This window comes from Pseudonaja textilis, chromosome 2 (genome assembly GCF_049901715.1).
Source record: "Pseudonaja textilis isolate UNSWEBS1 chromosome 2, rPseTex1.2, whole genome shotgun sequence".
NCBI lineage: Eukaryota > Metazoa > Chordata > Lepidosauria > Squamata > Elapidae > Pseudonaja > Pseudonaja textilis.
Genome location: NC_141991.1, coordinates 15,515,397 through 15,541,160, shown reverse-complemented (window position 1 = coordinate 15,541,160; position 25,764 = coordinate 15,515,397). Strand labels below are relative to the sequence as shown.

The 25,764-nt window shown below is 43.2% G+C and overlaps 1 protein-coding gene across 2 annotated transcripts in view; it reads left to right on the top strand.

The window, feature by feature from the left end:
- The first annotated feature begins 365 nt into the window (after positions 1 to 365).
- Positions 366 to 25,764, top strand: part of LOC113449092 (regulator of G protein signaling 3-like) — a 39,757-nt gene continuing 14,358 nt past the window's right edge. The window contains exons 1-2 of one of the 2 annotated variants that reach the window (XM_087923340.1): positions 366 to 638; positions 20,834 to 21,250. In XM_087923340.1, coding sequence (XP_087779466.1) covers positions 20,834 to 21,250 — 417 coding nt within the window. In that variant the 5' untranslated portion in view covers positions 366 to 638. Of the gene's footprint in view, positions 639 to 5,574; positions 5,702 to 20,833; positions 21,251 to 25,764 lie in introns of those variants that run through there. The other variant, XM_087923342.1, reaches the window with a different exon arrangement.

Below are 25,764 nucleotides of genomic sequence, written 5' to 3'. Positions count from 1 at the left end.
AAGCCAAATGCTCGTCAGCGCAATACCAACAGCCTGTCCGTTGTGATTCACACAGGCGCTCCTGAGGAAATTCTTTCATGTTCAGCCTTCCTAACATGAACAGTTTGAAGCGGTGGGAAGCCTGGACGTCGTTGCGCATAGCAAGCCCGCCCATAACAAACCTCCCCCCACTCCCGTTTCCCCACTGAATTTTGTGGCATTCCTCTTGTTGTTGTTTTTTGCCACCCGAGAGACTGGAAAATGTGAGTGTTCAAAAAAACTCTCTGGCAGAGAGAAAGTAAAGCCTCTCTTGCACTTTTCCCTCCGGAGGGCTTGAAGGCGAATGCGTGTGACCTTTCCTTTCCCCACACCCGTTGTGTTTATTCCACACAAGCGGGGATGTGACCGCCTCGGGCTATACTCCTCTGTCTCTCACACATCTGATACACCCCTGTCACACGTCACATCCTGAGTCAGGTGTTACTCCCTTCAGTTGGGGAGTTCGCCTCTCTCTCTTTCTCTCTTTCTCTCTGTACCATTTGCATGAAACAGTCCCAGTGTCCTGACATATTTTTATTTTTTTTTATTTTTTGCTTCTCTTCCTGGAGGGAACCGAAGACTTCACAGCTATCAACTCCGTATGCCGAGCTTCCTCAAAGGTGAGTGGCTTCAATGGATATCTCCCTTTTATGATAAGGTGTTTTTTTTTTTGTTTTTTTTTTTTTTGCCAAGCTGCCTTGAAGGGGTTTTCACTCACAAAAGAGGGTTATTATCAGTGATTGTTAAGATTAACTCACAACCGTTTTCCTCCGATGATCCAATGCCTTGATCAGTAAAGCTATTTTCAGCGTGCCTTCCACAATGCACGCTTGTTCGTTTCTTCTCACTAAACAAGTGAAAAGAAGGACTAGGGGGGTGACAGGATAGCAGTGTTCCAATATTTGAGGGGCTGCCACAAAGGAGAGGGAGTCAACATATTCTCCAACACACCTGAAGTCAGGACTTGAAGCAATGTTTGGAAACTAAGGAAGGAGAGAAGCAACCTAGAACTAAGGAGAAATTCCCCGTCAGTATGAAAAAGCAACCAGTAGAACGACTTGCCTTTAGAAGTTGTGGGTGTTCGAACACTGGTAGCTTTTAAGAAAGGTCTGGACAATCATTTGTGGAAAATAATATATGGTTTGGATTAGAAGAGCTCCGGGATCCCTGCCAACTCTGTTATTCTGTTATTTATAAATTATTATACATGTCTATTGCTACATTAATATCATTTGCATTATAAAACAGTTCCAATCCATTACGTTTTGTATATTTTGCACATTAAATATTAATCTAGCTTAAATTCTTATTTATTTTTAATCTAAAGCACGCTCCCATAGATACAGTATGACATTATGTGCATTCTGTATAACTTGCGTCAGCTCTTAGCAACCTCACCGATTTCTTGTGTATTTTTGCACCCCTGATAAATAGCAGCAGACAGTCTAATGTTTCCCTCCACGTCCCAGTGGGTCATCTTGTGCACCCCTAGTAAGTGCGTACCCCACTTTGCAGACAGAGTTTCCTGCTGGAACGGGGTTGGACTAGAAGACCTCCAAGGTCCCTTCCAACTCCGTTATTCTGTTATACACCATTTTAAACAGTCCTTGGGCAGGATAAATTTTGCATGCGAGCAGCTCTTACACTAATCTTTAACTCAGCTTGGTAAATTTCCAGCTTCTAGCCTGTGCTGTATTTTCCCAGTAGATGGAAATGTGTGTTTTGGAGACGGACGCAAGAGGCAGAACGTTAAGAGATCTGTTCTTTTCCTTCAGTCCCTCCCTCTTTCCAGCATTCAAAACACACAGGAGAAAAGGAGCACCCCAGGTAGCACAGGTAGGACTGGAACAGGCAGGTACCCCTGAGGGTTGCACGCCAGGGTTCCTGCAGGTGACATCTAGAGCCCACTGTAACTACATAGCCAAAAAGGCATTAAGAGTTGTTAACTTAATCCTGTGTAGCTTTTTCTCCGGTAATATTGTACTGCTAATTAAAACATACAAAACATTTGCTAGACCAACATTGCATATAGGACATTAATACAATCGAGAGACTCCAGAGATATTTCACGGGAAGAGTCCTCCACTCCGCTACTCGCAACAGAAAACCTTATGCCCACAGACTTGAAATTTTAGGCTTAGACAACTTAGAACTATGCTGCCTTCGGTCTGATCTAAGCATAGTACATAAAATTATCTATTGCAATGTCCTACCTGTCAATGACTCCTTCAGCTTCAACCATAACAATACAAGAGCACACAATAGATACAAACTCAAGGTTAACCGCATCAAACTTGATTGCAGGAAATACGACTTCAGCAACAAAGTGGTCAATGTCTGGAATACTCTACCTGACTCTGTGGTTTCTTCCCCAAACCCCAAAAACTTTAACCTTAGATTGTCTACTATTGACTTTACCTCTTTCCTAAGAGATCTGTAAGGGACGTGCATAAGCGCACCAACGTGCCTACCGTCCCTGTCCCAATGTTCCCTTTTTATTCGTATCCATTTCATGTATTAATAATCATGTTTATACTTATATCTGTTATCTAATACATGCTTGACTAAATAAGTAAATAAGTAAATCAATAAAAATCTCAAAAGGAGGGTGCGAGGTTGGCTTCAGCACCGTGGCAGGCCTCGCATGCCCAGTCACATTTGTTTCCATTTCTTTATAATCTGGGGGTTTGTCGACAGAGTTTAAGAATCTGGCAAGGGCACCACTAAAGCTGCACATTACAGATAGTCCTCGACTTATAACTGTTCGAAGTTACAATGGCACTGAAAAAAGCTACTTATAACCAGATTGCTGGGGGCAATACTGACTCTGTAAAGCACTTAGAGAGGGCTGTGAAGCACTGTAAAGCGGTACAGAAGTCTAAGTGCTATTGCTATTTTTAAGAGTCGGGGTGGTGCAGTGGTCAGAATGCAGTATTGCACGCTGACTCTGCCCACTGCCAGGAGGTCAATTCTTAGCGGCTCAAGGTTGACTCAGTCTTCCATCCTTCTGAGGTAAAATGAGGGCCCAGATTGTTGGGACTTTGTAAACCATTTTAGAGAGGGCTGTAAAGCACTGTGAAGTGGTGCATAAGTCTAAGTGCTATTGCTATTCTTCACACTTATGACCGTCGTAGCTTCCCCATGGTTACGTGATCAACATTCAGATGCTTGACACCCGACTCATAGTTATGACGGTCACAGTCTCCTGCCACGCCCCTTTGCTGGCTGGAAGATCTGCAAATTGGGGATCACTTGACACCCCCCCTTCAAGTGATCCCCAATTTGTGGATCTTCCAACCAGCAAAGTCAATGGGGAAGCCAGATTCACTTAACAACCAGCTTACTAACTTAACAAGTACAGAGATTCACTTAACAAACAGTGGCCAGAAAAGTCATAAAATGGGGTACAATTCCCCGAACAGATGTCTCACTTGGCAAGGTAAACCTGGGCCTCAATGCTGGTCGTAAGTCAAGGACTACCTGTGTTTTGTCAACAAGTGTGTGGCAGGATTGCAAATATGTTGGCATTGTTTCTCTGTTTATCAGTAAAGAGAAAGTAGATCTAGATTTTCATATCCACACCTTGTTGTTTTCATTGCAATTGTAAAAGTAGCGTGGTAGATACTGATTGTATCCTTTTCAGGTAACTTTTAATTGCTACCTGATCTTCGGTTTTCACAGGTAATCCTCAACTTACAACCACAATCGAGCCTCAAAATTTCTGTTGCTAAGCGAGACCATTGTTAAGTTAATTTTGTCCCATTTTACGACCTTTCTTGCTGCTGTTGTTAAGTGAATCACTGCCGTTGTTCAGTTGTTAAGTGAAATCTGGCTTCCCCATTGACTTCACTTGTCAGAAGGTCACAAAAAGAGAACCCCATGACCCTGGGATGCTGCCACCGTCATAAATATGAAACCCGTTGCCAATTGTTTTGACTTTTGATCCAGTGACCATGGGAAAATGGTCCTAAAGTATGAAAAACAGTCATGTTGCTTGTGTCAGTTCTGTTGTAACTTTGAGCGGTCGCTAAATGAACTATTGTAAGTTGAGGATTACCTGTATTTTATTTTATTTTTAATGTATTGGGGCCATGTCCATAGCGGCGGGAGCATTAGAAATAAAATATTAGGTATCGTGCATACACAGATAGCACGGAAGGCAGTGGCTTTAAAATAATGGGAAAAAAGGTTTATTTTAAAGTGCTTAAAATAGGGGAGCAGTAGAATCTCTTAAAACTCCCCCACCCCATGTTTTTTCTTTTTTTAAACATTTTTTATTTTATTTTACAACAAATCCATCTTTCAGTTAAACAGTGTGTCAACTGGGTACAGATATCTTGTGCAAATATTTATAATTAATATACATTTCTTGCTATGATTACATTCATATTAAAAACTACTCTCAACCTTATACATCTTATCATTATAACAATCTTAATGCATTTTCCCATGCTTTTTCTTGCTGCACGCTGAATGTCATGGTTAATGCATGTGTGTTAGCCCTGCAGATTCAGAAATGACCCATTAGCTGCTTTGATTTACTGCTCTTGAATGCTCTGTTAAGGGGCATCCATTTATTGCAGAGGTCTCCAAACTTGGCCAACTTTAAGACTTGTGGACTTCAACTCCCAGTATTCTCCAGCTAGCTATGCTGCAGCTATGGTGGCTGGAGAATTCTGGGAGTTGAAGTCCACAAGTCTTAAAGTTGGCCAAGTTTGGGGACTCCTGATTTATTGGGTCATTTTAGAGATTTTGTTTAGGTACCAGTGCTCCTCGACTTATGACCACAACCGAGCCCCACATTTCTGTGGCTAACAACGAGGCAGTTGTTAAGCGAATTTAGCCCCATTTTGCAATCTCTCTTGCCACAATGGTTCAGGCCAAAAGACGGCTGGCCATTAAAGTGAATCTGGCTTCCCCATTGACTTGGCTGGCCAGGAAGGTAGCAAAAAGTGACCCCTCTCATTTATGCAGCCATCATAAACGTGAGACAGTGACCCCGGGACACTGCAAGGCTGCTAAATAAGGAGTCAATTGCCAACTTTCCGAATTTGAATCATGTGGCCCTGGGGGTGCTGCAACTGGTGTGAAAAACGGTGGTGTGGCGTTTTTTTTAGTGCTGTTGTCACGTCTAACGGTCACTAAATGAAGTGTTGTAAGTTGAGGACTACCTGTACTTTTTTTTTAAAGCCTTATTATGTTATCTAGTCATTGGAGGGGGGCACGAGAGAGGCGCTCCTCGGCTGAACTCCCTCCCGTGAGTCTCCCACCTTTCTCCCTCACTTCCCCTCACGAAGATCGAGGGATCGCTGCGCTCGCCGCCGCCTCGGATCTCTCTCTCTCTCTCTCTCTCCTTCTTTCCCTCCCTCCCTCTCTCTCCTTCCTTCTTTCTCTCATTCACTCACGCTTTCTCTCTCTCCCTCCCTCTCGGCTCTTACGCGCTCGCTCGCTCTCCAAGGACCGGGCCACCCGTAGCTGCCCACGCCTCGCGCTTGGCCCGCGGGGCTTTCTGCCGCTCCCTTCGACGGAGGAGGGACCGGCTTTGCCTTGGGAGCTGCGGCGGCGGCGGCGGCTGCGGACGGGTTGCGCCGGAGGAGCCGCCCGCCTGGCACTCGGGCGCTCTTGCTGGGAGGCAGCGGGGCGGGAGTGTTGCCGGCAGCCCGCGAGAACTGGCCAGGGGAAGGTGAGCGAGGGCCGAAGGGCAGCGGTGCCCCGGGTCGTGGCTTGCTTTCTTTTCCGTCTCTTCCTTGATCTTCTCGAGCAAAGGAGTTGATTTTCTCTCTCTATCTCTCTCTCTCTCCTTCCTTCCTTCTCTCTCTCTTTCTCTTTCCATCTCTCCCTCTCTCCTTCCATCTCTCTCTCTCCTTCCTTCCTTCTCTCTCTCCTTCCTTCTTTCTCTCTCTTTCTCCTTTCATCTCTCTCTCTCCTTCCTTCTTTCTCTCTCTTTCTCCTTCCATCTCTCTCCTTCCTTCCTTCTCTCTCTCTTTCTCCTTCCATCTCTCTCTCTCCTTCCTTCCTTCTCTCTCTCTTTCTCCTTCCATCTCTCCCTCTCTCCTTCCATCTCTCTCTCTCTCCTTCCATCTCTCTCTTTCTCCTTCCTTCCTTCTCTCTCTCCTTCCTTCTTTCTCTCTCTTTCTCCTTCCATCTCTCCCTCTCTCCTTCCATCTTTCTCTCTCCTTCCATCTCTCTCTCTTTCTTTCCTTCTCTCTCTCTCTCCTTCCTTCTTTCTCTCTTTCTCCTTCCATCTCTCTCTCCTTCCTTCTTTCTCTCTCTTTCTCCTTCCATCTCTCTCTCTCTCCTTCCTTTTTCTCTCTCCCCTTCCCATCTCTCTCCCTCTCTCTCCTTCCTTCCTTCTCTCTCTCCTTCCTTCTTTCTCTCTTTCTCCTTCCATCTCTCTCTCCTTCCTTCTTTCTCTCTCTCCTTCTTTCTCTCTCTTTCTCCTTCCATCTCTCTCTCTCCTTCCTTCTTTCTCTCTTTCTCCTTCCATCTCTCTCTCTCCTTCCTTCTCTCTCTCTCCCCTTCCATCTCTCTCCTTCTCTCTCCTTCCTTCTTTCTCTCTCTCCCTTTTCTTCTTTCTCTCCCTTTCTCCTTCCATCTCTCTCTCTCTCCTTCCTTCTCTCTCTCTCCCCTTCCATCTCTCTCCCTCTCTCTCCTTCCTTCTCTCTCTCTTTTCTTTCTCTCTTTTCTCCTTCCATCTCTCTCTCTCCTTTCTTCTCTCTCTCTCTCCTTCCTTCCTTCTTTCTCTCTCTCTCCTTTGTTCCTTCTTTCTCTCTCTCCTTCCTTCTCTCTCCCTTCCCCTCCCCTCTCTCCTTCTCCCCCCCATCTCCTCCCTCCCTCTTTCTGTCTCTGTCTGTCTGTCTGTCTGTCTCTCTCTCTCTCTCTCTCTCTCTCTCTCTCGTTGAGGGGGTTCCAGGGGTACTTTCTTCTGTCTTTTTAATCGGCTGGTCCCCCCCGCGCGCCCTCTTTCCTGCCGGTTTCGGACCGGTTCAGCAAAGCGCTTTACAAAGTCGTTACCCATGGACTTTGGCGCTCCAATTAGCCCCATTGAAGGGATCCCAAGACAGCCCTCCCTCCTCAATTTGTATTTTAAGGCAGTGAGGCCGCAAATGACAAAAAAAAAAACCCACAAATACACAACATTACATGTTCTCATGGGGTGGGTGGGGGCTTGCTGGTGTTAGATGTGTTGGATTACAGCCCCTATTCTCCACAAGCTCATATTGCTTTCCCGGTCCTTTCCATTTTTCTGGCTTTATTTGCTATCTTTTATTTTAATTGTCTCCCTGTCACTATACAGTATTTGGCTCTTTTCTCCTCTCAAAGGCAGAGAGAGAGCAGGTGAATTATAGCTTCCCCAGAGCCAAAGAGACACTTTCCTGCCCGCTTGAGGCTTGTGGTCTTTTCTCCACACAATGAGAAGAAGCAAAAAAGAAGAAAAATACTTAGATGTCCCCTTTGGGATTTTTTTCCCAGTTTAGGAGGCTGGTTAGTTCGTATGCCCTTGCCTGCAGCTTTGCTGGAGATTCCCAGGAGCAGATCTCCTGGCCCCTGGTCTTCAGCTGTTTACACGCCGGGCATTCCTCTGATTTTGGGCTGGATGGAGGGGCTGCAAGGGGAAGCTATCCAGATGGATGGCTTAGCAACTGCTGGCAGTGCCAGGACGACAAGGAAAAGCGATGGCGTTTGGCACAAAGTGTATTTTGAGAAAGAGAGAGACCGAAGAAGGACGGCTTTGGAAGGGCTTAAGAGCCAGGTCTTTTTCCCTTCCCTATTTTTCTGCAAGCGCCCGCTCACTCGATTTACATCTCCACAGAGACATAAGCCAGAAACGCATCCCTGACCTTTGGCTCTCCCTTGGGGTGCAAACACAGTTTGGAGATTTAACTCTTCTTTCCCTGCCTGGTGGCTTCAGCTGGCAGGATAAGCTCAGACAGGGACTGCTAACTTCTGGGCCTCCCCCGTGAAATTTTAACAGTATAATTGTGCTCCCTGCTTTAGTATTTAAAAAAACAAAACAAGAGGCCCAGAAGACCATTTTTCCAACTTCCAGGACTTCCTCGCTTGTTTGATTTCTGGAAGGAAAGATGGTGCAACAGCTGAAAGACTTGGTAGTTTCGGTTTAGAGGCGCTGATTAAATCTGGGGTGTACTTTTGTTTTGTTCTGTGGATCCAAGACTGTGGCATGCCAAGAGCTGCCCTCTAAAAAGCAGTGGGTGGCCCAGAACAATAACTAAATACATTCCATTTACATTCCTTTCCAGCTTGTTCCATTTCCTCCTCGTGGTGTACATAATTAAAAAAAACCAGCAGACAACAAGTGCACCACAAAGAAATAGTTTATTAAGTGACTCAAACAAGCCAGCCAAGCTGTATTTTAAAGCCCGGTCAACTGACAGATACTCAATGTGGGACATTCATATCCTGCAGTCTTTTGGAGAATCTGCCCGATTTTTAACCAACGATACTAAACTCGTATCCGCAACACGTGTGTAATTGAGACCTGATGTGTTGTGCTTGTGGATGGGGCTTAAGGACTAGAATCCAGATCTCCATTCAGACATGGAACTCAGGAATCCGAGGCCGGTCGCTTCTCTCATTTGGTCTCTAGCCCAATGTCTCCCAGTATTGTCAACTTCCATATATGTGGGCTTCAGTTCCCAGAATTCCCATCAGCAGCCATGCCGGCTATGGAATTCTGGGATTTGAATTTCAAACACCTGTGAATAGCCAAGACTGAGTATCTGTGGAGATTCTCAGTCATCCAGGCCAGTGGTCGCCAACCAGTAGGATGGGGACCACTGGTGGTCCATGAGAAAATTTGGGTGGTCTGCAGAGAAATCTCCCTTCCAAAGCACCTCCCAAAGCAACTAATCCAGGTTGCATGGGAACACAAGGCTTACGTTGCTTGAATTGCGAATAACACAAGGTAGGGGAGTGGGGGAAAGGGCAGAGGAGGGAACTTGCCCCACATGCCCCATGCGCCTGGCCTGGCCTGGCCATCGGGCTGCTTCTTTCCGCTTCTTTCTTTTTCTGCTTTTGGCTGCACGCAAGGAAAGCAGCAAAAGTTTTTCTTTCTCTCCCCCAAACTCCGCCAGAAATGAGTCTTTGGGAACCTGCAAGGCATCCTGCTCCAAGGCTGCACTATTTTGACGGAGTTTGGAGGAGAGAAAGAAAGACTCTTGCTGCTTCTGCTGCTTTCCTTGCATGAAGCCAAAAGTCTCTCTCTATCTCCCCCTGAGAACGGAGCTGGAGACCACATCCTGCGATCCCAAATTAAAGAATGATCGATCGGTAGGAAAACGGGGTGGGGAATTTTCCTGCAGACTGTTTTGGGGGGCATTTTTCCAGGATCTCTGGTCCGCAGGATTTAAAATTATGAGTTTGGTGGTCCCTGAGGTCCAAAAGGTTGGCGACCCCTGATCCAGGACATGGTTGTCCTAAAGGTGCTTTTTCAAGAGGCAACTGACCTTTCTGGTTTTTCTTTGAAGATCTTTCACTTGTCATCCAAGAAGCTTCTTCAGCTCTGACTGGATGGTGGGGAATGGAAGGATTTATACTCCTTGCAGACCGCTGGTCATTCGCATTCTTTGTAGAGAGTCGCCGAGGCCACTTGGAGGTTTAAACTAAAACAATGCAAATGACCAGCGGTCGGCAAGGAGTATCAATCCTTCTATCCCCTACCATCCAGTCAGAGCTGAAGAAGATTCTTGGGTGTGAAGTGAAACGTCTTCAAAAGAAAAACCAGAAAGTCCAGTTGCCTCTTGAAAAGAAGTGCCTTTGGGATGGTCAGGATGGAGAAACACTGTTCTGGCCGATCAAAAGGAGCTTCTCTCCTTCTCACAGAAAGAGACAAATGATCTGGTTCAGACATTGCACTAAACACGCATTAGCTTAACTACGATTCCTTGAATGAACCACACAGTGATGGGGTTCTTGGTGCTCTCTGAGCTTGCTTGTTTTCTTGCAGACGTTTCATTACCCCGATGAGGTAATGAAGCTACTAGCACCGACAACGTTGCCTAACCTGCGTAACGAAACGTTTGCAAGAAAACAAAAGCAAGCACAGAGGGCACCGAGGACATCTCGTTTCAACCCTGAGCTACAAATATTCTCCTTTATTGATAAACCAACACGGAAAAGCGATGGATTTGCACGGATCACAAAAAAACAAAAATAGATCTCCGTACAATATTGAGCCCAGCTATGCAGGTGTTAGTGTTGACAGTCGACAATGGTCAACCACAGCTGTCCTCCACCAAGGGCCCTCTGAGGAAGTAGTCGTTCAACTTCTAGAAGCCTTTGTGACAATAGTACTTGTGGGCCTCGACATACCCCACACTTGGAGTGTATAAGGCTGGTGGAGGACTTGTTTGCATGGCTCAGCCTTGTCTTAGGTTATTATAGATCATCAGAATTCCATAGTAATTGACAAGGAGACAAGGTAGCGGTTCCAAAACTCTCAGTGGTTGGTTCCAATTCTCCTCTCAGCCAGCTTACTGTGTTCCTGGACTAGATTTGGATAAATATTTTTTTTCTTTCTTGTGAAATTGGAATGGAATGGAATGGAATGGAATGGAATAGAATAGAATAGAATAGAATAGAATAGAATAGAATAGAATAGAATAGAATAGAATAGAATAGAATAGAATAGAGCAGAGAATTGGAACAAAATATAACAGAATAGCAGAGTTGGAAGGGACCTTGGAGGTCTTCTAGTCCAACCCCCTGCTCAGGCAGGAATCCCTATACCATTTCAGACAAACGGTTGTACAATCTCTTCTTAAAAACTTCCAGTGTTGGGGCACACACAACTTCTGGAGGCAAGTTCTCCCACTGGTAAATTGTTCTGTCTGGAAATTTCTCCGTAGTTCTAAGTTGCTTCTCTCCTTGATTGAGTTCCCACCCGTTGCTGCTGCTTCTTCCCCTTTTTATAATAAATATTTTTATTGTTTCGTATCACAAATTCCATTTCTATACCGAACAGTGTGTTTTCTAGGTGTCCAGAATGCTAAAATATAAACATCGTCACGGTCGTTATGATCATGTACATACAAAGGCCCTCCGGTGCTTTGGAGGACAGCTTGACTCTCCCTTCTTTGTGGCAATCCCCGAGATATCGGAATATTGCTACCATGTCGCCCCCTTTTCGATTTTGAGTCACACGGTTATTTTTACTTTCCCCATCATTCCCAACACCACCATGCACCTATCAGATTGTGTATCAGAGCGCAGTAGAAAAAGAAGAAGAAGAAGAAGAAGAAATAATACTGATAATGAGTGGAATATAATTCCGCTCGAAGTGTTTTTCCACTTCAGATGCCAAGACTCCGCCAAATAATTTTTGAATTAGCTTCTGGAAGGAGTTGCTGCTTTGGACCGATTCCCATCGGTCCCTAAGAGCAAATGGATGGACTCCTTGCAGGCCAGAAATTTGTACGACTCTTCTCCGGAAGAGAGACCATTTAGAGGCAGGGCGGGGAGGGTAGCTCAGATAACAGATAATCAGAGTTGGAAGGGAACTTGTAGGTCATCTAGTCCAACCCCACCACCCAAGCGGGAGACCCTACAGCATTTCTGACAAATGGCAGCCCAATCTTTTCTTGAAAGCCTCCAGTGATGGTGCTCCCACAACTTCCGAGGACAAGCATTGTTCTCAACTGTCAGAAAGTTTCTCTATTTCCAGGTTCAATCTCTCCTTGTTCAGTTTCCATCCATTATTCCTTGTCTGGCCTACAGGCGCTTTAGAAAAGAAATTAACCCCTTCCTCCCTGTGGCAGCCTCTCAAATATTGGAAGACTGCTATCATGTCTCTCCTGGTCCTTCTCTTCACTAGACTAGCCAAGTCCAGTTCCTGTAACTGTTCTTCATATGTTTTAGCCTCCAGTCCCCTAATCATCCTGGTTGCTCTTCTCTGCACTTTTTCTAGAGTCTCAACATCTTTTTTATAATGTGGTGAACAAAACTGGATGCAGTTTGGAAGCTCGAACAAGTCCAGTTGTCCCAGCTTTCTAACTGTCCATCTTCAAGCTTTGCACAAAGTCGGCAGCGGGCCGATGAAATAAGAGAGCCTCTGAGTTTCTACAGAGTGCCACTCAGCTCCTTTATTTTCTGCACGAACAGGTAGTCCTTGACTTAACAGCCATTCACTGAGCGACCGTTCAAAGTTACAACGGCACCTCCCCCAAAAGGGGGCTTATGACCAGTTTTCACATTTAACGACCGACAAGCCAAGTCAAAAGGGGAATGTAGATTCACTCCACAATCGTGTTATTAAAGTTAACAAATGCAGCAATTAGCTTAACCATGGCACAAAAAAAAAAAAGTAAAAACGGGGCAAATCCATTTAACAGTTGTTTGACTTAGCGACATAAACGTTGGGCTTGGCTGTGGTCGTAACTTGAGGACTACTCGTATTCGGGTTTAGGGACCCAACACGCAAAACCAGAGAAACATCGTGCAGCGTGAAATGTCTCTGTTTAGGCTTGAAGCCAGCACTGCCCTTTCCCAGGAACTCTGCCTCTTTCCCCCTCCTTGTGAGGGTGTGTTTTTGTGTTATTTTCTCAAAAGAGTCCACAAACTGAATTAATCCTCCCTAATATTCTACTAAGGCCTCTCTTGCGTGTGGATGACACTGTTTAGTTTACATCGCCACTGGTGACCACACTAAGGAAGGCAGCCAAAAAAGCAAGGATTTCTTTCCGCTTTTGAACGCAAGGCCTTCTCCTACTCTTTCCCTGGACAGGTAGTCCTCGACATACGACCACAACTGAGCCCTGAATTCCTGTTGCTAAGTGAGACCGTTGTTGTTCTCACTGCGTTTTGCCCCATTTTACAAATCTTTCTTTCCACCATTGCTAAGTGAATCGCTGCAATTGGGGTTTCTTTTTAATGTCTGTATTTTATTGACACATTTTTCTTTAATAAACCTAAAGAACTCAGTATCTATATGAACAGCATGTTGTCCAAATACAGTTGGTTTTGAACAACAAAAGAAACAATAAGCCAGATATGGGAATTATTTTATCAATGGCTAGAGAAAAAATATGAAAGCTAGAAATAATTAAGAGGCCTGTGAAATACAGAAAATATGTTCATAGAATTGAATACGTTAAGAAGAGGAATGTTATAGTAATAGAAATAACTTGTATACCAATACGATAAGAATGAGATGAGAATAGAGAATTAATATTAAAATAATGAATATGGTTGTAAAATTTAACTGTTATCACACAAGATATTTGTATCCAGATGACACACCATTAAATGAAAGATGAATTGAATGTATGTATTTTAAATAAAATGAAACAAAAAAAATTGGGGGAAAAAATAAACGACAATCATAATGATTATCATAATATATGTATCATTAAAAATAATTGCATAATAATAATCATATTGACTTTTATCCATATTAGAAAGCTTTCTTTATATAATTAATCATTCTCTTAGCCTCTTTAATTTCTAACCTCTGTGTCTGTTAGTTAACTATTGGTAAAACAGGTCCCATGTTAAAAAGTATTTGGTTTCTTCCTTCTCCTTTATTTTTAGCGTTAATCTGTCCATCTCTGCGCATTCTAATTATTATTTTTAATAACACTTTCATCTGAGGGGGGCTTTTCCTTTTTCCACTGTTGTGCAAAGACGTGAATCACTGCAATAAGTTAGTAGCAGGTTGTTAAATGAAACCAGCTTCCCCGTTGACTCCGTCAGAAAGTCGTGAAAGGGGATCTCATGAACACACACCCCCGGGACACTGCCCACCATTGTAAATATGAACCAGTTGCCAAGCATTTGAATTTTGATCATGTGACCTTGTGGATACTGCTACAGTCATAAGTGTGAAAAACGGACCTTAGTCACTTTTTTTTCATGTGACCGTGTGGATACTGCTATGGTTGTAAGTGTGAAAAATGGTCATTAGTCATTTCAAACAGTCACCAAATGAATTGTTGAAAGTCGAGGGCTACTTGTACTTTGTGGAGACGAATGTCTCGGAGGAATCTTTCAGAGGATTATATTTAAATGTGCACACTTACATTCTTTCTTTATGGATCCTTGTCCGCTCTCTTTCCTCTCCTCTTATTCCCATTTTTGGATTTTTAACTCTCCCTCATGTAAGGCTCACTTCTTTTTTGCTATCAAGTTGTGTTCTTGGCATATTATTAGGAATAATTTTATGGCCAATCTCCACAGAACCACATTCCCACTGAAATCAGGAGGTTCAAAAAAGCAATGTAAGGAATCTGCTGAACCAAACCAAAAAACCACAGAGCCCATCATCCTGTTCCCATAATGGTCATCAGTAAACTTCACCCATATGCCCTAGTTAGTATATGCCCCCTAGGCCTGAAGTAAAGGCCACTTTAATTCGTAGTGATTAATAGCCAGGGGGATGCCTTACCATGTTATTACTGGTCAGTAATATGTTTTATATTACCTTTTTATATTATATTTTACAACTGGTGAGTTAGCAGTGTGCGGCAGCTGCCAAAAAAGCCAACACAGTTCTAGGCTGCATAAACAGAGGGATAGAATCAAGATCAAGGGAAGTGTTAATAACACCACTTTATAATGCCTTGGGAAGGCCACACTTGGAATATGGCATCCAGTTTTGGTCGCCATGATGTAAAAAAGATGTTGAGACTCTAGAAAGAGTGCAGAGAAGAGCAACAAAGATGATTAGGGGACTGGAGGCTAAAACATACGAAGAATGGTTGCAGGAATTGGGTATGTCTAGTCTGATGAAAAGAAGGTGACATGATGGCAGTCTTCCAATATCTCAGGGTCTGCCACAAAGAAGAGGGAGTCAAGCTATTCTCCAAAGCCCCTGAGGGCAGGACAAGAAGCAACAGATGGAAACTAACCAAGGAGAGAAGCAACTTAGAATTAAGGAGATTTAGAACAATTAATCAGTGGAACAACTTGCCCTGCAGAAGCTGTGAATGCGCCAACACTGGAAGCTTTTAAGAGGAGGTTGGGCAACCATTTGTCTGAAGTGGTGTAGGGTTTCCTGCCTAAGCAGGGGGTTGGACTAGAAGACCTCCAAGGTCCCTTCAAATTCTTCTATTCTATTCTATTCTATTCTATTCATTGAGTGCTAGTAAATAAGACCCCCCTGAATTCAGCGAGACTGCTTTTGAACTGACTGTACAATATAGGCTTTCATTATCCTACATCATCGCTTTTAATTTGCGAACCAGAAAAAAGTCTATGCAAGAAAAGAGTTGAGAAAGCAAAATTCATTTTTGATTTATGTGTCATTCAGGAGCAAAAATGTTGATGGAAGAGAACAGAAGCTGAGTCACTCTCCCCTCCCCGAAAGAGTCATAAAGCATAATATTGTATCTGAAACAATTGATAAGATTGAGTGAGTCCAGAGACAAGCAACAAAATTGGTGGAAGGTCTGAGGGACAAAACATATCAGGAGAGATTGGGAGAACTGAATTTGTATAGACTGGAGGACAGAAGGAAAAGGGGGATATATCTTTAAATATATTAAAGCTGTGAAGAAGGTTCTAGAAGGCAGCATTTTCAATATTAAGCAAAAGAAAAAGCCAAAAAAGCCACCGCATAACCCCAAATTGACATGAGGGATGTTCAAAAGTAATGTTAGAAAGTATTACAGGTATTCTAACAGTTCATTTAGTGACCGCACAAAGTTACAATGGCCCGGGAAAAAGTGAGTTATGACCATTTTTCATATTTACGATCTTTGTAGCATCCCCATGATCACATGATCAAAATTCAGATGCTTGGCAACTGGTTCATACTTATGAGTCTTGCTGTGTCCCAAGGTCCTGAGACCACACTTTTGTAAACTTTTGACAAAGTCAATGAGGAAGATAGATTCACTTAACAACCAGCTTACTAACATCAATTATAGTGATTCACAACGTTAACAACTGCGGCAAGAATAGAGCAAAACTCACTTAACAAATGTATCACTTAAGAACAGAAATTTTGGGCTCAATTATGGTTGTAAGTTGAGGACTATCTGGACTTCACAGAAAAAATAGCTGAAGCTTGGAACCAACTTCCAGCACAGGTAGTGGACCAGTCATCAGTAACTGAGTTTAAACATGCTTGGGATAATTTTTTGTCATCCAACAAAAAATAAAATAAAATAAAAATTAATGAGAGGCCCACGGTGCTCTCTGAGCTTGGTTGTTTTCTTGCTAACGTGTCATTACCCAAACAAACTGATGACGTTACCTAGTTGGGTAATGAAACGTCTGCAAGAAAACAACAAGCTCAAGAGAGTATCAAGAAACCCTTCATTTCAACACTGAGCTACAAATATTTTCTTTTATTAATAATAATAATTAAAAATAATAAATAAATCAATGAATTAAAAAGAAAACAAACAAAAAACCCTCAAGAGACCACTAGGTCTTTTTCTGCCATCAATTTTCCATGTTTCTATGAAATAGGAAGGGGAAGGAACTATTTTAAAAAGAAATCATACTGGGTCTTGGAGTAGAGGAAAGGTAGCATCTTCAAGTTGAGTTTGACTTATAGTACAGTTTTTTTGATGATTGTGTGGAAGTGACTTGCCACTGCATTTGTGGATTGTTTTTCGGTTTTCCTGTGTGTAGCCTCCAGCCCTAGGAATATCTGGCAGTGTCCCATTGAAGTACCAACCAACCAGATCTGACCTTGTTTAGCTTTTTCAAGGTCAGGCAAGATTCCCCCCACCCCAAAAAATATATTATAGAATAGAATTCTTTATTGGCCAAGTGTGATTGGACACGCAAGGAATTTGTCTTGGTGCAAATGCTCTCGGTGTACATAAAAGAAAAGATACATTTGTCAAGAATCATCAGGTACAACACTTAGTGATAGTCATAGGGTACAATAAGCAATCAAATCATACTAGGAAACAGTCCTTATAAATCGTAAGGATACAAGCTACAAAGTTACATTCATACAGTCATATGTGGGAGGAGATGGGTGATAAAGAGTGATGAGAAGATTAATAGTAATAGTAGTGCAGATTTTGTACATAGTTGGACAGTGTTGAGGGAATTATTTGTTTAGCAGAGTGATGGCGTTTGGGGAAAAACTGTTCTTGTGTCTAGTTGTTCTGGTGTGCAGTGCTCTATAGCATCGTTTTGAGGGAAGGAGTTGAAACAGTTTATGTCCAGGATGTGAGGGGTCTGTAAATTATTGATTATATATTGAAATATTGGATACAGTGTGACCATCCTGGCTTTGTCTCTGCCATACACACTAAAATATAAAACAAATAACATTATACTCCTCATGCATTGCTAATTTATATTATTATTCTATCCAGTATGTACATTTATATTTACAGCATAAAACCTGGTACATTGCTAATTTTATACAGCCATTTTATCCACTATACTCTATTGTATTTACCTAGATAACATCAGACTTCAGTTCTACAAATCCTCATTATTTCCTGATCAGGCAAGATTGACTACGTGCTCTGTTACCTTGCTGACCCTTTGGGGGTAGAACTGACCCAAGGGTTCTAGAGGTTGAGAAGAAGACTAGTGGCCTATTATTTGTTATCGACCTTGCAGAATAGAATAGCTGCTGTAGGGTTGTAATTTTCCTCCATCTGTTTAAGCAAAATGGCACTGATATGTTTTAAAGGAGAATGTTTGTAGCTCAAGGTTGAAATGAGGGGTCCTTTGGTTGTCAGCGTTCCAGGGAACCTCCATTCCAACCAGCAACTCCGAGACAAGCATAATCTCAAAAGTACCTTTATTAGAATAGCACCTGGCACATCTGTGGAATTTCAAAACTAAAAGTTTCCCAGACTTCCCACCTTGTCCCTACCTACAAACCATCCCCTTTTCATTCATCATCACCTCACAGGAACCAATCCCAGAGTAAGTTCCTTTTTGTTTCTGCGCCACACTCCATGACCTTGAACTAACAAAAGAATTCTATTTTGTCTGCTTAGAGCTACTCAATAAAAATCACCCCCTCCCACTTTCTCAAGCTATGTGGCAGCGATGAATAAGGATTCCAAAGCTGACATGAGTGCTCTCTGAATTTGGTTGTTTTCTTGCAGATGTTTCATTTACCTTTAACTAGGTAACGTCATCGGGGCTAGTCCTGATGGGTCATGAAATGCCAGCAAGAAAACAACCAAGCTCAGAGAACAGCAAGGACCCCGCACTGATATATTTGTACTGAAAAACATTTTCCTGAATTTTTCATCTTTTTAACAATTCTGAATATCTTTAGAATAGAGTAGAGTAGAATAGAATAGAATAGAATAGAATAGAATAGAATAGAAGTGTTGGAAGGGACCTTGGAGGTCGTCTAGTCCAACCCCCTGCCTAGGCAGGAAACCCTACACCACTTCAGACAAATGGTTGTCCAATCTCTTCTTAAAAGCTTCCAGTGTTGGTGCATTCACAGCTTCTGCAGGGCAAGTTGTTCCACTGATTAATTGTTCTAACTGTCAGGAAATTTCTCCTTAATTCTAAGTTGCTTCTCTCCTTGGTTAGTTTCCACCCATTGCTTCCTATGCTGCCTTCTGGTGCTTTGAAGAATAGCTTGACTCCCGCTTCTTTGTGGCAGACCCTGAGATATTGGAAGACTGCTATCATGTCTCCCTAGTCCTTCTTTTCATCAGACTAGACATATCCAATTCCTGCAACAGTTCTTCGTATGTTTTAGCCTCCACTCCCCTAATCATCTTTGTTGCTCTTCTCTGCACTCTTTCTAGAGTCTCAACATCTTTTTTACATCGTGGCGACCAAAACTGGATGCCATATTCCAAGTGTGGCCTTACCAAGGCATTTTAAAGTGGTTTTAACACTTCACGTGATCTTTAATTAAGGTTTAAAAACAGGGAAAATGAAAATGAATCATTCAATTAAAAAAAAAAAGCTCATTGGAAAAAATTTGCAGAAAGGGCAACAGTACCATGAATTACGGCTTTCCGGTCCAGCTTTGAGTTGTTGAAGAACTAACTAGACCACCACGAAAATGGCTCTCCCTGTTGCCAGACCTTTTCGTGCCTCTGTTATTTCTGTTCTCAGTCATTAGCAGTCACCTGACTTCCCTTCAAAATAATGATAGATGAAGCCTGGCCCATGTGATACACCTTGAGGCTGCTTGCATGTAAGTGTTGGAATAAGGAGAGAAATGCCACTTCAGCACCTATACCTGCTAATGGGATGCCTCTTTCACGAGTCAATCAAAAGGTGAAGGCACAACCTCCAAAGGCAGAACAGTGATATTACAAACAGGGAGTGTTTGTGGCATGATTTAAGTGCAAGCAGGGACACAGCCAGACAAAAACAAGCCACAATGCCAATATCAAGGATCTGGGTAAACATATATGTCATTAGCAAGTACTGGAAGCTCCTGAGGCTCAGGGCCAGCCACAAATAAACGAACAGGGAGTTCCATAACCCAGGCACTAATATGAGGAATGGCTGTTCTGGATTCTTATTTGGTGAATCATGAGGCAATGTGACAGTCTCAAGAACATTTCCACCAGGACTGGGCCTGATATGATAGCAGTGTTCCAACCAGGGGTGGGATTCAAAAATTTTAACAAACGGTTCTGTGGTCGTGGCTTAGGTGGTGGATGTGGCTTGATGGTCAGGTGACTGGGTGGACGTGGCTTGGTGGTCATGTTATTGGCTGGGTGTGGCCAACTCAATATCACATTGAGGCACGCATCTCCTCGCCTGCCTCTCGTGACTGTGGGGATGCTGCAACAGCCGTAAGTGTGAAAAATGGTCATAAGTCACTTTTTTCAGTGCCATTGTAACTTTAAATGGTCATTCCACACAAGCAAAGTACCAGCAAAGGAGGGGGAAAAAAACTCCAGAGAAGTTCCAGAGACAGGAAGTCTAGTCCTGCCAAGAATGTAATAAGGGTTAACAGAGAGGCAGTTTCTGTAAGCAACACCAGAATGTTTCCTTCCTGCCTTTCTTACAGGATTAGGCCAGTAATTTCTTCTAACACCCGGTTCTCCGAACTGCTTAGAATGTTAACAACCGGTTCTAGCGAATAGGTGAGAACTGGAAGAATCCCACCCCTGGTTCCAACATCTAAAAGGGGCTGCCACAAAGAAGAGGGGGTCAACATATTCTCCAACACACCTGAAGGCAGGACTTGAAGCAATGGTTGGAATCTAAGGAAGGAGAGAAGCAACCTAGAACTAAGGAGAAATTTTCTGACAGTAAGAACGATCAACCAGGCTTGCCTTCAGAAGTTGTGGCTGCCCCAACGTGAGGCTTTTAAGAAAATACTGGAAAATTATTTGTCAAAAATAATATAGGGTTTCCTGCTTGAGCAGGGGATTGGATTAGAAAAGCCCCGGGATCCCTGCCAATTCTGTTATTCTGTTATTTATAAATTATTATATACGTCTATTGCTACATTAATATCATTTAACATTATAAAACAGTTCCAATCCATTACTTTTTGTATATTTTGTGCATTAAATATTAATCTAGCTTCAGTTCTTACTTATTTTTAATCTACAGCACACTCCCATAGATACAGTATTACATTTTGTGCATTCTGTATAACCTGTGTCATCTCTTAGCAACCTCACTGATTCCTTGTTTATTTTTTCATTCCCGATAAATAGAAGAAGACATTCTAATATTTTCCCCCACATCCCGGTGGGTCATCTTGTGCACCCCTGGTAAGTGCGTACCCCACTTTGCAGACAGAGTGTCCTGTTAGAACAGGGGGTTGGACTAGAAGACCTCCAAGGTCGCTTCCAACTCTGTTATTCTGTCTTTGCGGACGGTCAAGTACCTCCAAGGAATACGTTACTGTATTAAAATGTCGTTCTCCTCCATCTAGATGTTGAGTCCCCTCCAGAAGTGCGGCTCGGAAGGCTGCCTGCTAGATTGTGACTTCCTGCCATGGCACCGGAGCACCCTTCGGAAGCAACACCAGAGCTGCGAGGATCCGGAGCGGAGGAACGTCTGTGAAAAGCAGGAGAAACCTTCCACCCCAAGCATTCGTTTAGATGACACCGAAGTGGTCCACTGTCTTCAACTCCCACTCCAAGACCCGGGAGGGTTCTGGCGGTCTCGAAGTGAGGGACGTTTGGATCAACAAGGGGTACCATGCCAAAGGGGAACTGAGGAAGGGGACAAAACAGGAAGTGGGTGGAGCTTGCCGTCCCCCAAATCTTTGAGGAAAGAGCGGCAGCTGTGCGAGAAAGTGGCGGCAGCAAAGCAACACCTGAGGAATTTCTTTGGAGGATCCAACAAAGTCAGTGGAACTTCTTAATGCTTTCTTACTAACCCTCTTACTAATGGTCTGTAGAGATTCTCAGTCATCCAGGACATGGTTGTCCCCAGGGTGCTTTTTCAGGAGGCAACTAGACTTCCTTGTTTGTTCTCTGAAGACGGTTCGCTTCTCATCCAAGAAGCTTCTTCAGCTCTGACTGGATGGTGGGGAATGGAAGGATTTATACTCCTTGCAGACAGCTGGCTATTTGCATTCTTTGTAGAGAGTCGCTGAGGCCACTTGGAGGTTGATCTGTGTCCTCAACGTCATCCAAGTAGTGCTGCTGGTTCCTGCAGTCTGCATTCTTTCCCTCTGGAAATCCGTTCCTACTCCCACACCATTCAAAGGGTGTCCATCCCAAATTGTATAGCTAAAAGTCTGTAGAGATTCTCAGTCATCCAGCCATGGTTGTCCCAAAGGTGCTTTTTCAGGAAGGCAAGTGGACTTCCTTGTTTTTTCTCTTTGAAGATGTTTCACTTCTCAGCCAAGAAGTTTCTTCAGCTCTGACAGGACGACCAGCTGTCTGCAAGGAATATAAATCCATCCATTCCCCACCATCCTGTCAGAGCTGAAGAAGCTTCTTGGATGAGAAGCGAAACGTCTTCAAAGAAGAAACAAGAAAGTCCAGTTGCCTTCTGAAAAAAGTACCTTTGGGACATCTTACTAATGTTTTCTTTCTCATCTTTCACTTCCCAAAAATGCAAGCCCGGATCTTTTTTAAAAAAATTTGCCTATCCGTTTTTAATTTTTTTTTTTTTACTTTGCTTGTCTAAACATCCAAGTGTCTTTATTCCCACTGGTTTTAATCTCTGGAATTTGCTGCTGTGAAAAATGTATCCGGTTAAGATTAAATAGCTCATAATTAATGATCAAGGAAAGGTTATGGTGAAGGGCCTGGGATACAGAGCCCTTTCCCCTGCAGAGGCTAGTGAATTACTCAGAGGGACCGGGAAGTTTTATATATAAATTTTTTATATATAAATTTATATATATATAGATATATATATGTGTGTGTGTGTGTGTGTGTGTGTGTGTGTGGCATTCAACTTTGTTCGGGTATTTTCCCATGTCATTGTAATTGTGCTTTTAAAGTTGTATCTCAGAATCTCATCTGCCGTCATCAGGCTCGAAACGTTGCTACAACTTTAAAAGCACAACTGCAATGACGTGGGAAAATACCTGAACAAAGCTGAATGCCATACATGTAAGTACCCGTGAAAACTTAAGAAAATACACACACACACACACACACACACACACACACACATATAAATATATATATATATATTTTATATAAATACTCTTGCCATTTTCCAGCCTCCCTTCCCCCACCTGATTTTGTTTCAAAACAGTGTTTTAGTTGTTGTTGTTATTGTTGTTGTTGTTTTTTTAAAAATAAATAAACAAGAAGCCGACATGCTGCAGAACAAAGGATTCTCCTCCAGCAGCATCTTCATCAGCCAAAATGACCATGTCCTTCAAGGATTCATAGCAAAGAAAATTTGTGGCATGGGTGTCGGTCAAGGAGAACATTTATAGCTCAGTTCTGTGGAGATTCTCAATCATCCAAGTCGTAGTTAAACAGATTAAACAGATAAACAAATAATCAGAGTTGGAAGGGACCTTGTAGGTCATCTAGTCCCACCCCCTGCCCAAGCGGGAGACTCTACACCATTTCTGACAAATGCCAGTCCAATCTCTTCTTGAAAGTCTCAAGTGAAAGTCTCACCTTGTCCCAAAGGTGCTTTTTTTTTTTTTTTTCAAGAGGCAACTGGACTTTCTGGCTCTTGAGCTGAAGAAGCTTCTTGGAGGAGAAGCAAAACGTCTTCAATGGAAAAAAAAAAACCAGAAAGTCCAGTTGATTCTTAGAAAAAAAAAAAAAAAAGCACCTTTGGGATTTATAGCTCAGGGCTGAAATGTGGGTGCTCCCCGAATTTGGTTGTTTTCTTACTGACGTTTCATTACCCAAATTAGGTAACGTCTTCGGTGCTAGCATTCCCATTTGCCTGCCTTTGTTGGATGCTTGTATGTGCTACCAATAAAGGAGAATTCAGGGTTGAAAGGAGGAGTCCCGGGCTAGCACTGATGATGTTACCTAGTTGGGTAATGAAACGCCGGCAAGAAAACCACCAAGCTCAGCGAGCACCAAGGACCTAGAAAAGAGAGAAAGGTAATTGGAGGTTGCAGAGAGCGCCCCTGAAGCCGTTGAGGGTGGCAGTAAGCCATTTCACAGTGCACCTTCGGGCAAATGTGTCTTTTCGCGCCAGCCATATACACCACGCCACCGGCAATGATGCGACGAGTGGCAAAGCACCGTGTCTAACGGGTTGGTGAGATGCTCATGTCGTGCCACCATCCCAAAGCTATCCCCAAACAGGGTTTCTTTAGAGAGACAAAGTAGAGATCTCAGTGGGAAGTAGCCACTGCGGGGAAGGGGATCCAAAAAGGCAAGATGGTAGTCACGATGCTTGTGATCGTAGCCCTGCCTTTATACCTGCATGCAAAATTAACAGCAAAAGGGAGGAGGCTTCCATTTTGCTTTCCTGAGGACACCTACCTCAGGAGATGCCAATGGAAAAAAAAAAAACATTGTCTAAAGGAAAAACAGGTGTAGTCCCAGAGCAAAGAAAGGAAGAAAAAAACAATTGGATTTCCACTTGCATCATTTCCTGTCGTGCAGAGCTTTGAGCTTTCAGGTCCCCAATGAAAACCCTCTAATTGAAAAAGCCATCGTTTACAAGCCGGAGTGTGTGTATGTGTGTGTGTCATATAAGCGGAGGAGCCATTCTGCCCCTGGGACTCTATAGTTCTCTGCCCCATTTTATAGTGGCATTTGTTGTAGGCCTACAATGGCCGGTCCTTTGTGAAGCAATACAAGTTCCTTTCGATCACTGTTGCTGACTCGAGCCAGTGTGTTGCCAGAGGTACGAAGTTCAAATTGTATTTTCCCATAACTGCAAGAATAAAAGACAAGATGCTTCAATCTTACACAGAGTAGAACTAAGTCATTCATGACACAATTCATAGATTAAATGAACCCACAGACCAAATTGGTTCCTTAACTAACTGATCAGTCTAAAGGAAAAGTTGTAGAGCCATTGTTCTATAAAGTAAGTTCCCAGCTGGATAATAAGAGTTGGAAAGAGACCTTGGAGGTCTTATAATCCAACCCCCTACTCAGACAGGAGACCCTACACCACTTCAGACAAATGGTTATCCAACATCTTTTTAAAATCTTCCAGTGTTGGAGCATTCACAACTTCCGGAGGCAAATTGTTCCACTGATTGATTGTTCTGACTGTCAGGAAATTTCTCCTTAGGTTGCTTCTCTCCTTGATTAGTTTCCATCCACGGCTTCTTGTCCTGCCTTCAGGTGCTTTGGAAAAAAAGTTGACCTCCACCCTCTTTATGGCAGCCTCTCAAATATTGGAACACTGCTATCTTTTTTTTTTTTCTTAAATTGGCCTATGTGGATCATAATTTCTTGCCAGAAGAAAAGCGTTGCAATATTGCTTTTAATTTTGAACTGCAGAATCTCGATCCAAGGTGGGATTCTTTGCAAGATTTAGAAAGCTGAGTTTCTCTAAAGAGTTTGGGAAAGCAGAGGAGTGCAGCGACTAACATTTCTGCTTGAATGGATTGGCACAAATTTCTATGCTCCTGTCATGCCCCTGGTGGAGACTGACTCTGAGGGAGAGGAGGAATAGCCGACAGGGAGTGGAAGGGTGGCTTCAGAGATGGTGGAGGAGGCTGGGGAAGGGCAGAGGCCGGCTGGGCAGTCAGAGGAGGACCCAGGCCCATCCCCTCTCCATCCTAGGGCACGCAGGGAGGAGAGGATAAGGGAGAGATGTGGTCTCCTCGGGAGGAGAGGGCCTTGATCCTCTTCATGGGCTGCAGGTGTGAGAACTGCATAAGAGTTTGGGCCTGCATTCTGACAAACACTGGAAACAAAGCGTGTTTTATTTTGGTCTGAAGTTATCTTGGTTGGCATCCTTCCAACAGACTGTGCCTTGTTATCTCCTTGAATTTGGTAAATACTTCTACTATTCCGTTGTGGAAATTTCATCATTGTAGTTTGTTTGGTTTTTTTTATTTCACCTCTACCTGCTCATTAAATTCGGACTGTTTTGCTTTCTTTGGAAGACGATTTTTGAGTACATTTTATCTCCAACTGAGTATTATTGAACAGAGGGGCCAAGTTGGAGGCATTCAAGGACATTTATTTACATTTTGGATTTTGTTACGTTTGTGGTACACTCTGGGTCATCCCACCCCCTCCCAAGCAGGACTGAGATTGCTTGATTGCTGTGGTTTTCTGAAAATTAATGCTTTGTATGTCTATGAAGATGCTCAGTCAGTCATCCAGGCCATGGTTGTCCCAAAGGTGCTTTTTTCGGGAGGCAACTGGACTTTCTTGTTTTGTTTTCTTTTGAAGACGTTTCGCTTCTCATCCAAGAAGCTTCTTCAGCTCTGACTGGATGGTGGGGAATGGAAGA